We start from the raw sequence: 12,061 nt of genomic DNA, 5'->3' as shown, positions 1-12,061 counted from the left end.
TGCATGGGGAAATGAGAGAAACGGAAACTATGGTACTATCTGACCTACTTTTAAGGGAAATTATATAGCAAATGTGAATAGGGTCAGATCAAAGCTGCTACTCATAGAAGCCACAACATTAAGCTGTGTTGTATGATTAATTTTCACAGCCAACATTTGAAATCATTCTTATTTGTTAACATTATCTATAATGAGAACATGGAATAATCCATTGCAAAATAGAGCCTGGGGCTGCATTTACATTATTATAGTTTGTAATGAAATAAAGTTTTCCTGGAACAGCTGTGTAGTATTTGATGTCCTTTCATTCCACAATTATCGATTAACCGGTTCTTTAAATAATTAAGGTTATCTGTGTTTTAGTTTTTATTTAACACTTTTTACATTGTGGTGCTTGCAGTCGTTGCATTCAAATAGATCAGTCTACATATCTGGATTACTGAATTCTGTTTCAATACATCTTTAAACTTGCTTTTTTTTATCATTTCTTATTTTTTGTCTTTTAGTGCAATTGGAAGAGCGACAACTGAATGCCTCTGTGCAGCCAAACAGCTACCACATTAGCATACAGTTCCAGTTAAACTCCAAGGTAATAGTTGTTTACTGCTTTTTTTTCTTATTTTAGATTTAGATACATAACAGATATTTACTAATCAAGATATTTATTGTACCTCTTTATATTATTGGAAAGCACTACCAACCTTTTGACCATCAATTCCAGGCATACCATCTTGTCCATTACGACCATTGGTTCCCTGTAATAGAAACCGTAAGTATGTCCACTGGCAGATGTATAGACTTATATATTGTGGCACAGTCATGGAGAACAGGAGCATAAGTTTAAGAATATCAAGGTCACTTTCCTGTCAGTGGATGGTAAAACTGTAATTGCAAGTACCTGTACACTAGAGGTCACTGTTTAGCAAAATATAAAATTAGCAATGTAATGATCCTTAACAACAAGAGTATGATGGTTTGTTGGTGGTTAATTCATTAACTAATTAACCAGCTGTATAAAGAGCCTATCTGTTTCCAACTCGGGGTGTGCAGAGTAAGGAGTGGGTGAACAAAAAAAAAAAAAATGTTGTGTTGTGTTTGTGAAACTTGGGTAAGAAAAACAACAATTATCTGTATGAAATAACAAACATGCTTATATTTGGTTTGTTGGTTAAACAGCTTACCTGTCCTAACTTTAGTTGGGGAAAAGTATTATTGTGGTATTATTCATGCATCCTTCACAAAGACAAATCTGTCCTATTCCAGCCTTGCTGAAGCACCCCCAGATCATCACCGATCCTCCACCACATTTCACAGTGGGTGCGAGACACTGTGGCTTGTAGGCCTCTCCAGGTCTCCGTCTAACCATTAGATGACCAGGTGTTGGGCAAAGCTGAAAATTGGACTCATCTGGGGATGCTCCAGCAAGGCTGGAATCGGGCAGATTTGTCTTTGTGAAGGGCGCATGAATCAAGCCAAGTACAAGGTTGTCCTGGAAGAAAACTTGCTTCCTTCTACTTCCCCATCTCTGAGGATTGGTTTTTCCAGCAGGACAATGCTCCATGCCACACAGCCAGGTCAATCAAGGTGTGGATGGATGACCACCAGATCAAGACCCTGTCATGGCCAGCCCAATCTCCAGACCTGAACCCCATTGAAAACCTCTGGAATGTGATCAAGAGGAAGATGGATGGTCACAAGCCATCAAACAAAGCTGAGCTGCTTGAATTTTTGCGCCAGGAGTGGCATAAAGTCACCCAACATCAGTGTGAAAGACTGGTGGAGAGCATGCCAAGACTCATGAAAGCTGTGATTGAAAATCAGGGTTATTCCACCAAATTTTGATTTCTGAACTCTTCCTAAGTTAAAACATTAGTATTGTGTTGTTTAAAAATGAATATGAACTTATTTTTTTTGCATTATTCGAGGTCTGACAACACTGCATCTTTTTTGTTATTTTGACCAGTTGTCATTTTCTGCAAATAAATGCTCTAAATGACAATATTTTTATTTGGAATTTGGGAGAAATGTTGTCAGTAGTTTATAGAATAAAACAAAAATGTTCATTTTACCCAAGCACATACCTATAATAGTAAAACCAGAGAAACTGATAATTTTGCAGTGGTCTCAATTTTTTCCAGAGCTGTATATATATATATATATATATATATATATATATATATATATATATATATATATATATATATATATATATATATATGAAAAGTATTTAGCAAAAAACATACACGAGGTCCAGATGGTCCAGGCAATCCTGCAGATCCTTTGTCTCCCTTTTCACCCTGTAATAATATTTTTTTTAAAAAAATCAAATACTATACATACTGTACTTACAAAAAATCTAAACTGCTGTTGTTACAAAATATTCTCTTAGGGTCACAGATTGCTGTTTACTTTATGTTTAGTCTGTTCAGATATGAAAGTCATCTCTCAGTAAAATTAAGAAATTAAGTCTGCCTTTTTGGAGCTAGACAGTTTCCAGCTAGTCATATTGTTGAGTCTTCCAATTAGTCAACACAACAACTAGTCCCAGAGACACAGTGACAACCAATACATCAATTTAAATGTTCTTAAGTCCTTTCTTTTCTTGTATTAGTTGCAGCTTTCATATTTATGTCTCTGCTACCTTTGCTTCTTGGATTCATAACTGAATACACTACTGTACATTCTCCTCTACAAAGTCATTCATTATATTGCATCCACCATGTCGACTTTGAACTATCATTTAAACATGTTTAACACATTAAATGGAACTTACAATTTTCCCATCAATCCCGGGTAGTCCATGTTCCCCTCTAGGACCTTGAGAGCCCTGAAAACACAAATCCCCAAACATGCTGTAAAGCGTCCGGAAAAGCAGTAAACAAAGCGGCCTTCAATAAAGCAAGTTCTCTCAGACTAGTACGGACAGAACGTGCACAAAAAGAATACAACACCACACTGAAATCCCAGGCTTCAAAATTATTACTTTTTTAAGGAAAGGTACATAAATATACAGACTTGAGAAATAAAACTGACCAAAAACTAACCAAAATACTTGAATACAGATATAATAATGAGTATCAAATGAAAAACAAACATTGGCCTCCCAGTGGACAATGAAGCACTAAAGTAAATTCAAGCATTATCACAATACACATAACTCCTTGCAGCCTTACAAGAAGCAAACATTTCATGGTGTCTCACAACCATATGAAAAAGTAACAACATTTATTATATTACTGCCAAGAATCTAGCAGTATTGATGAGGACATTACTTTTCAGTCAGAGTAACTGCAGTATTTTGTCAGTATAAATTATGCTATTATTATTATTAGTGTTGTTGCATTTGTGAACACAGAGCTATCTACACTGTTGCGTAATACTATTATAATACTGTACTGATTTACATTAACACTGATATCTATGTCTATCATATTATATTAATATGCTTCCTAAGACACTCCCTTTGTATTATAGTGAATAAGGTTACAATTGTAAATTCATACATGAATAGTGTAGTTACTATTTACCTACAGATGCAATCACAAAATAAAGGGTTTGTTTATGTAAACAGGCATTGCTGTGTAATGAAATCCACTTAATAAAGAATCCTCAGGCAGGATAGGGGATACTATGGTATAAAGATCTGCAAGATCTGTGTCGGGATGAACAAATACATCCATTTAATCACAGGCAGCACAGGTAAGAGTCACAATTCTGTTAAAACACTGTACCTTCCAGGACATTTTGCCCATGTGCAAGAGTTCCTAGCTGCTTCTGTTGTTTGCAAATACACAATTCAATACTTTAGTTCAAAGTAAACCACTGCTTTACCCACTTCCCAAAATTTGTGATTGAAACTATCACAGGATAATGATTGAATATTATTGATGTCAGAGTGGATTAATAATACTGTACCAAAGGATTTTTAGTAGATCAACATGCATTTGTGTTTACACTAAAAAATAATCTGCTCCAGATTTGCTGTGTCAGTCAATTAAGCACATTGAATGCCTCAATTCCTTTCAACACCTTGAGTCACTTAATAACAGTCATCCACTTGACATTCTTGAAGTCTGGGTTTTACATACTGCTGTGGTGTTGCCAATAGGAACCCCATACACTTGTGTTCAGTGACAAGAAACGACTCCATTGTCTGAATGTTCAACTATATAGTATGTGATGTTTAATGTGCCGTTGCCAATAACTTGGCAACTGACCTGGTGCATCTGTTCATTTTTTTAAATTATTCATATTATAATAGCACTTAGAAATGTTAAATACTGGGATATGCTGCAGTGTACAACAAGACGAGGTCTTCCGACAAAATATTTGTGTGAAATGAGAAAACATAACATTTTGCCTGCATCTTTTTTTCAATGATATAATTTAATTTGCATATGTAATACTCAGTTTAGGTACTGTGAGGTACTGGCTGCTATTTTGTTTCTGTTGCTAGAGAATAGCTCCTCATAATTCAATGGTTGTGCCATTGGAAAGTGAACTTTCACCCTCAACTAAATCTATAAATGTCAATTTGACTTTTTTTTCTTAATAAATGCACGCAAAACAAAACTCAAGGCTATAATAAATATACACATACAGTGTATGCTGATGATTAAAATCCAAAGTACTTTTCTTAGTCCATTTCTGAAAATGGGTTGTCTTTGATAATGGCATATGTAACACATTTACCTTTTCTCCTTGTGGTGCAGGTGTACCCGGTAATCCAGGAAATCCGCGCTCACCCTGTAATCATAAAAATAAATGTAAAATAATTCTTCTTATTGTGAAACATAACCAGTTTTCTTTGTGCCAGTTATTTGTTGGAAATGTGGCTGAAATTGGGACTACAAGTTGCCTGGTGTTTACTGCTGAGCTTCGAAAAAGAAACACCTAAGAAACCACTAAAAAAATTGACCAGTGAAATAAGAGCTGAAATGATTGCGCTTCACAAACAAAGCTGTAGTCAAAGGAAAATTATAGAACAATTTAAAGTTGTTCATAATTTAGTAATTCCTTCATCTATTTAATTGACAGCGAAATAAGGTTTAAATAACAGTTCTTCTCAAAGAAAGCTGTAGTCAGAGGAATACTGCAGAAAAAAAGTGAGTTGTTCTTAAAGGGGTAAAATAGACAGCAAATGCCCCATCCTAGTTTTTTTCTGTATGTATTCATCTGTCCTTATATTGGAGGGCACTGCATATGTTGTAACATTACTACAGCTGATGAATCCAATGGTCTAAGATTTGGCAGAAAATGAAAATCTAGCAAAAAAAAAGCCACTTTTAAACCCCCAAATGGTCATAATAATGTCATTCCTCACTGTGAGATAGTTTAACACCAGCAACCCCTGAAGCAGAATGACTCATGTTATCCTTCAAACCTGTAATAAATTTCACACAAAAAAAAAAAAAAAAAAAAAAATCATGGAATGCATAAACCAAGCCAGTGAATGGACAGAAATTCCTGCTGTATCATGAAGCATCAGGTCATTTTCCAGTCAGACTGCTTAAGGGTGAAACATGATGCATAAAAAAAAAAAGAAAAACTATGGTTGATTTCAATTTTGATAAAATCATTCATCATTTATTAATTATCATCCACTATAAATTATACTGTTAGTCTGGAACATTTTCCTGGACCTCGTTCAAATAGCAATACTAATTGATTCACAGTGTTAAATAGTGAACTATAATGCAAAAATATAGTATATATTTGGAAGATACATTATTTTCATACATTCTTTTTCATTAGGTGATAGCTTTGAAGGGGAAATATATCTTTTACTATTTATTTGCTTTCCCTAGTTCCACTCGACACAAGTGAAAGCCCTCAGGCAAGAGTCTGTTTCAAACAGAAGTTCTCCACAGTTGGAAGCTACTTGTAGTGTTTTCTGAAAGCAACCCCAAACTTGTCATTTAAATGCCTGAAAAATTTAAATCAAACACTGATAAATATGTAAGTATTAATTCTGATTTGGATTTATTGTCTACTATTATTTACTATTATTTACTGCATTAAAAAAGAAAAAAAATAGATAAGAGATCACACTTTTTAATTTCTGTACAATAAAAACCAGGATAAGTATACAACAGATTATGTATTATTTTAGGTTACATATTTAATAACTATAGCCCTATAGTTCAATCATTTTATGACTAATCAACATTTCTTGAAGAACTATCAATGACAAATGTTCTCAATTTAAAGAACTGCAGAAATGGTTTCAGCACTCAAACACATGCTGAGCAATCGGCTTCCAATGATAACCACAAGATGTATCAGAAAGTAGCTGGTAGCATCTGAGTTGATCATCACTAATGGTGATATCAATACACTGTACAGTAACAGTTCCAATGTCATTTAACTCAGACCAGTTCACAACCTTTGGACAGCTGGTCAGTGTTATGTAACTTGACAAATCGGTAACAACTAGTTTTGGTAGAATTTGTTTTAATAGGAATATCATAAAATAAAATAATGTAAAAGGTCATTTAAAATAGTTATATCACTCCTGTGAGGAACCAATAGAGCATTTATGTACCTAATTGTGAGCAATCTTTTCTTAGTCACACTGCATTGAATCTTATCTCACGCAATGCATTTAAACAAATCGATCGCTAAACTCTTTGTTAAGTATATTTAACACATCTCTTCTCAGACATGAACAGGAGCCAGTCAGGACAACAGATGCAAACCATAGATGAAAATACCATACATGTAATTACTTTATTTTAAGTGTCTATTCACACTGTAATTCCATTGCACTTACAAATGTAATTATTTTGTACTACACCAAATTTCAAAAAGCTCTACCAAAAAAAAGCAGTTGCGCGTGGTTATACAGCAAATACACATTAGCACGTGCAACTGCAATCTAACTACAGTGCGAATGGCACTTAATAAAGATTTTTATCACAACACATTCACATTTTGACCTTCCTACCGAATCACCAGGACCTCCAGGCTCTCCTTTGTATCCCATCATCCCACGTGGTCCCTGAAAAACAAAGAAAGACAAACACACTTAGCTGATATTTTTGTGAAATACAACAAGTTCTATAAAGTGTTAATCAATCCAGATTTGGTGTTACCTGAATACCTGGTGAACCTTGCAGTCCTGGATTTCCAGGAAATCCCGGAATACCCTAAAATTGAATAATAAGGGCAGTCAATTCAGGTTTCATTGATTAAGCTAGGTTTAATCACTTAAAAGTACTTTTTAAAATAAAATAAAAAAAATCTGATATGTAAATCACCAGCAACTTCACATTCCACAAGCAAGTATATATATAACAGTATTTCAATACTGCCTGTCACTTCACTACCGCAATATAATTCTCTGTTCCCTTGAGGGATAAACTCATTTGAAATAAATTAGCTTATTGAATTGGATCACAGTGAACATGTGCCAAAAGTATTACCATAAAGAATATCTTATTCCTAAGCTTTATAAAAGGTGCACACATTACAAACTGGTCAAAATTTAAACTACAGTATAATCCATTTTCTATTTGTTATATATCAACCAGTTTTAAATGTTGTCAAAGTTGCAAGACATACAGTTTCCAGACTTCCAAATTCACAGAACCATGTGTTAAACATTACGAATAACTGTCCTGTGATTTGGTGGGGCATCGTTGTCACTTAAAAACTGCTTGGAAAAGGCAGTATCTGGCTGCATGCATCTCCTTGTTGTTGAAAATAAACGTCATTCTAGAACTGTACAGTATCAATCCTAAACTGGCTGCCCTTTAAGGGATCATTTTGACAGGAAACTATTGTAGGAGCTCAAGGACGTTCTCCTGGACAGCTGGTTACTGATTTGATGCCAAGACGCTTTCAAGCAAAAAAGGACATTGGCAGAGGGTCAGCTCATAACTCAGCAATGGATAGGTTTTCCTTTTTTCCTGGCTACAGCAGCTATAGAAAGCATTACTGAGATTTTCAAACTATTCTGGCAGAGAATGTAGAAAGGGGTTAAAAAGAGATTATTCTATAAAACAAAGGACAATACTGCAAGATCTGCTAAAAGAATCTGGGCATTTCATCTTCTAACGATTTGGCCTTCATCTGAACCATGCAGTCGACAGTCATCTTTAATTCCCCTGCTATTTTTAAAACAATGATGGACTTCACTTTAAAAAGGCACATCTTTTGTTAAAATATCCTGAAACAAACAGCTTCTTTAATACTCTTCTAGTGTGTAAATGTCAAGTAGGATGTGCAAGGAATATTTCTGTTTGTGTACAAAAGACTCTCTCAGTAGCACTTGACCTTAGCATTAAAAATAAAATACATTTAGCTTTCATAGCTACATGCCCACATACTTAACTGACAATTACAGTCTCAGATCTTTAATGGAAATCTGGAAAAACCATAAAAATCCTGGGATAAAAAGTGAATTTCAATCCAACCATACACATAACTGCTGCTATTGCAAAATGTTTGGCAGTGAAGTGGGTGAGGAAGTAGTCTTTGACTGTTAGCATGAAAATCTAGAAACTTTTCAAAAAATTATATAATCAACAGTATATTTTGAAGGAAAAAAAAAAACAATCAACTCCACAAGATGCATGCTAAATGTCTGTTTAAAAATAACAATATATGTTTGATAAACCAGATTTCTTTCAAAACTAAACATCTGAGACTACATAGTGAACTGCAGTGTATAGCGTGGACCATGTACGGCACTATTTTGTTGAGCTATAGTACAATCACTTTAAACTCGATATAAGGGGGGCTGTCATGGAGTGTTTAACTTTACAGGTACTCAGGTACACCACTGACCTCTATATGAGGACGTGCAGTTGTAACAGGGCAAAGGATGGACGTTAACTGACAGTCATGTACAACGAATGTGAGCATCTTAACAACTAAGCAAAACAGCCATGCTCATTTACATTTGTGGCTATAGACCTTTTAATCCTAATTGCATCTTGCCGGCAAGGAGCAGACTGTAACGGCAGTGCATCACACAACACTACCTCTTACCCTGTCGTAGTGTTTAGAGCAGTTCAACGTGACCACTGTTTGTTCCCACAACAGCTTACAAATGTGGGCTGACTTAACCCACAGTAAAACACAGACATTCCACAAAGATTAAAAAAAAAAAAACTATATTTCAGAAAGGACTTAAAGCTACTGATACTTTGAATGAACCTGTTTAAAGGAATGTTAAAAGGAAATAAGTGTGGCTTGTTCAGATTACCTGTGTACTTTCATATTGGTGCAAATAGTCAGAGTATTGGTAAAATCACTTCTTTATATTACACACCTGGTTTTAAGTATTTCAGTACCCCTTTGTGTACATTTACCAAAAAAAAAAAAAAAAAAAAAAAAAAAAAAAAAAACCCTTTCCATGTTCATAATCAGTGTGACTCATTCACCGGAAAAGCTTAAAGTTTGCCAAATTGTTATCCCACAAATGTCTACAGAATCAATGTATTTTTCCTTCGTGATTCATGAAGTTATGATCCTCTAGGGATGATGTATAGCATTTAAATGGAAACAATGAACATCAACCCCCATGCAAATACAGTATGTGATATTTCCATTAAATGTGTGTTTTTATTGTAACTAGGCTAGGGGTAGAGAGTTCAGATTTCCTATTCACTAGTAAAATAAGAAACATCTACAATAAGCAATCTTTCCACATCACATTAATAATATTTTTTTTACTGAAATATTTAACAATAAGTATGGGTAATTATAATATATATAAAAAAATGATATATAAATTGTTATTATATATATTTATAATATATATATATATATATATATATATATATATACACACACACACACACACACACGTTTTATATATATATATATATATATATATATATATATATATATATATATATATATATATATATATATATATATATATATATATATAATTTGTATTTCTCCTGAAATCTGTAAATGTCTGCCAATAAAAGTAGACATTAACTCTCAATATTGCAATTTTATTTCACAATACTAGCTGAGTCAAACCAATACATTTGAAAACATTAATTTTAAAACAGCGTGCATGTTAGTAATAAAACATTTTTTCACCAAAATTTCAGAAATAAAGATAAAAATATGACTCATGTATTACTTTAAGTATATGTCCAAGATGTACGCAAATACAATTTACTTAAGACATCTGAGCTGCTCATAACTGGGTTACAGTCTGGTCTGGCACAAAGTACAGCAGTATATAATGCTCACTGCAAAAGCTATGTCTGCATGCTCAATGGAATAATACTGTAGGCCTACACCATCTGATTGTCTGCTGGTTAATGAGATATTCGATGATATGAAGAGTTTTCTAAGAAGCACAGGGATGATAACATTGGTGCACAATGGAGAACATCCATTCTGCACTGTAACAGGGACTTTTAGGTTTGTATTAAGGTAATGGTTTGTGGGTAAAGTTGTGATTTAAGGTTAGGATTAGGGACATGTGTCGATACTCTTGTGTTACTGTGGATGTTGCTGGAGCATTTGCCTCAGACAAACTGACAATGTGCGATTCACTTCCACTGTGGAATAAATGATTAGAAAACACACACACAGCAGCTCCTCGCCTCCAAACCCGCCTAACCTCCTCCACACACACTCCTCTGGGATATTCTCAGTGCACCCAAACACTCCCCAGAATTATGTGAAAACAATGACCCAATTGAAAGTCTTCACAAAAAAATAACTATTGAAGTAGCCAAAAGATTCTGATGAAGCTCCACTCACTACAATCAAAGTAACACATTTAAGAAACCATATGTGGTGGGGGGGAGCCCTGCACATGTAAATAGTGTGTTTGTGTCTGTAATTAAATATTGCGTATGTTGTATTTAAGTTTGGAAGGGATGGTGTTAATTTCATCCCTGTCAAACTTAAATACAAAATACACAATCTTTATTTAGACACAAACAGGGCCACACCATACCACAAATATATGTATAATTTAGGGGTGCACCGATAAAGGATTTCTTGACCGACACTGATAGTAATAGATAGTGCAGGTAAGCTATTGTAAACTACCAGAACAAGAAATATGACCTACATTTAAGCTGTTTTATAATTATAACTGTTAAAAAATGAACAGTTATCATTTACGTGTTGCATTTATAACAAAAAAGAACAGACATTGTTTACTTGTTGCATTTACTTCAGAAAATGAATACAAAGAATAACGTAGTATTATATTGGCTATATTGTGCAGCAATTTATACATTTGTTTTACTACAGTCACATAAAAACAACATTTTGCATTTGTACTAGTAAAAACACTGCTTAAAAATGCAGCACAGGTTAAATTGTTCACTTAATCAAAAATAAAAAAAGATGTCATAAACAAAATATAGTTAATCAAAAAGACGGCACAGTAATCGATTTCTACTTCAAAATGGCACCAAATATACCCGCAACTAATGCAGCAAGATAAACACATTAAAAAAATAAATAATAATAATAATAATAATAATGTAACAGACCAGCAGCCTGCGCTAACTAAAACCCTTTTCACACTAGCATGATGTACCCATGTCAGAATACTGGGGCAAGACCCTGTGTCATGTAGGTCAGGTACGCAATTTCACACTGATTGATAAAGCAGGGTTGATCTGGGTGACAGATGCAAGTAAACAATGCACATATAAATGCGTCGGAAGCAGACGCTTCCTTCCATGCTTCTCTGGATTAAATCATCGGCCAAAATGTTGATCGCTTTGAAAGTGTTTCCATATTGTCTAAGTTTATTCGTATATGTTAATTTATTATGAATAAATAGTCTTTATTTCAAAAGATTTAGAAAGGATCTGACAAAATTGCTAACTGTAGATGTTTCTAACTTACACATTAGAGAACTGAATCAAAGCTTACATTAGCTTTGATTCAATATACCGTATGCTGCACATGGAACCTTAAACATAAGGCTGAAAGGCTCAGCTTTACAGCAAGGTTTGTGAATTATAGTAAAGAGATCTGTCAATTTACAATATACTGTAATTTAAAGTGATCACTTTCCCTTAGGATAAGGGTGTCTTCCAAATGTGTATCATTTCCTGCATCA

General features: G+C 34.2%; 1 protein-coding gene across 1 annotated transcript in view; it reads right to left on the bottom strand.

Moving 5' to 3' along the window:
• The window catches only part of LOC121316844 (collagen alpha-1(XXI) chain-like), an 83,325-nt gene that overhangs the window by 30,057 nt on the left and 41,207 nt on the right, over positions 1–12,061 (bottom strand). The window contains exons 11-16 of the mRNA XM_041252114.1: positions 7,095–7,148; positions 6,947–7,000; positions 4,693–4,746; positions 2,774–2,827; positions 2,244–2,297; positions 702–755 (exon numbers count right to left, since the gene is read on the bottom strand). Of these exons, the coding sequence (XP_041108048.1) occupies positions 702–755; positions 2,244–2,297; positions 2,774–2,827; positions 4,693–4,746; positions 6,947–7,000; positions 7,095–7,148 (324 nt within the window). The remainder of the gene's footprint in view (positions 1–701; positions 756–2,243; positions 2,298–2,773; positions 2,828–4,692; positions 4,747–6,946; positions 7,001–7,094; positions 7,149–12,061) is intronic.

Source organism: Polyodon spathula, chromosome 6 (assembly GCF_017654505.1).
Source record: "Polyodon spathula isolate WHYD16114869_AA chromosome 6, ASM1765450v1, whole genome shotgun sequence".
NCBI classification, from domain to species: Eukaryota; Metazoa; Chordata; class Actinopteri; order Acipenseriformes; family Polyodontidae; genus Polyodon; species Polyodon spathula.
The sequence above is the reverse complement of the archived record's forward strand: the minus strand, read 5'-3'. Positions and strand labels throughout refer to the sequence as shown.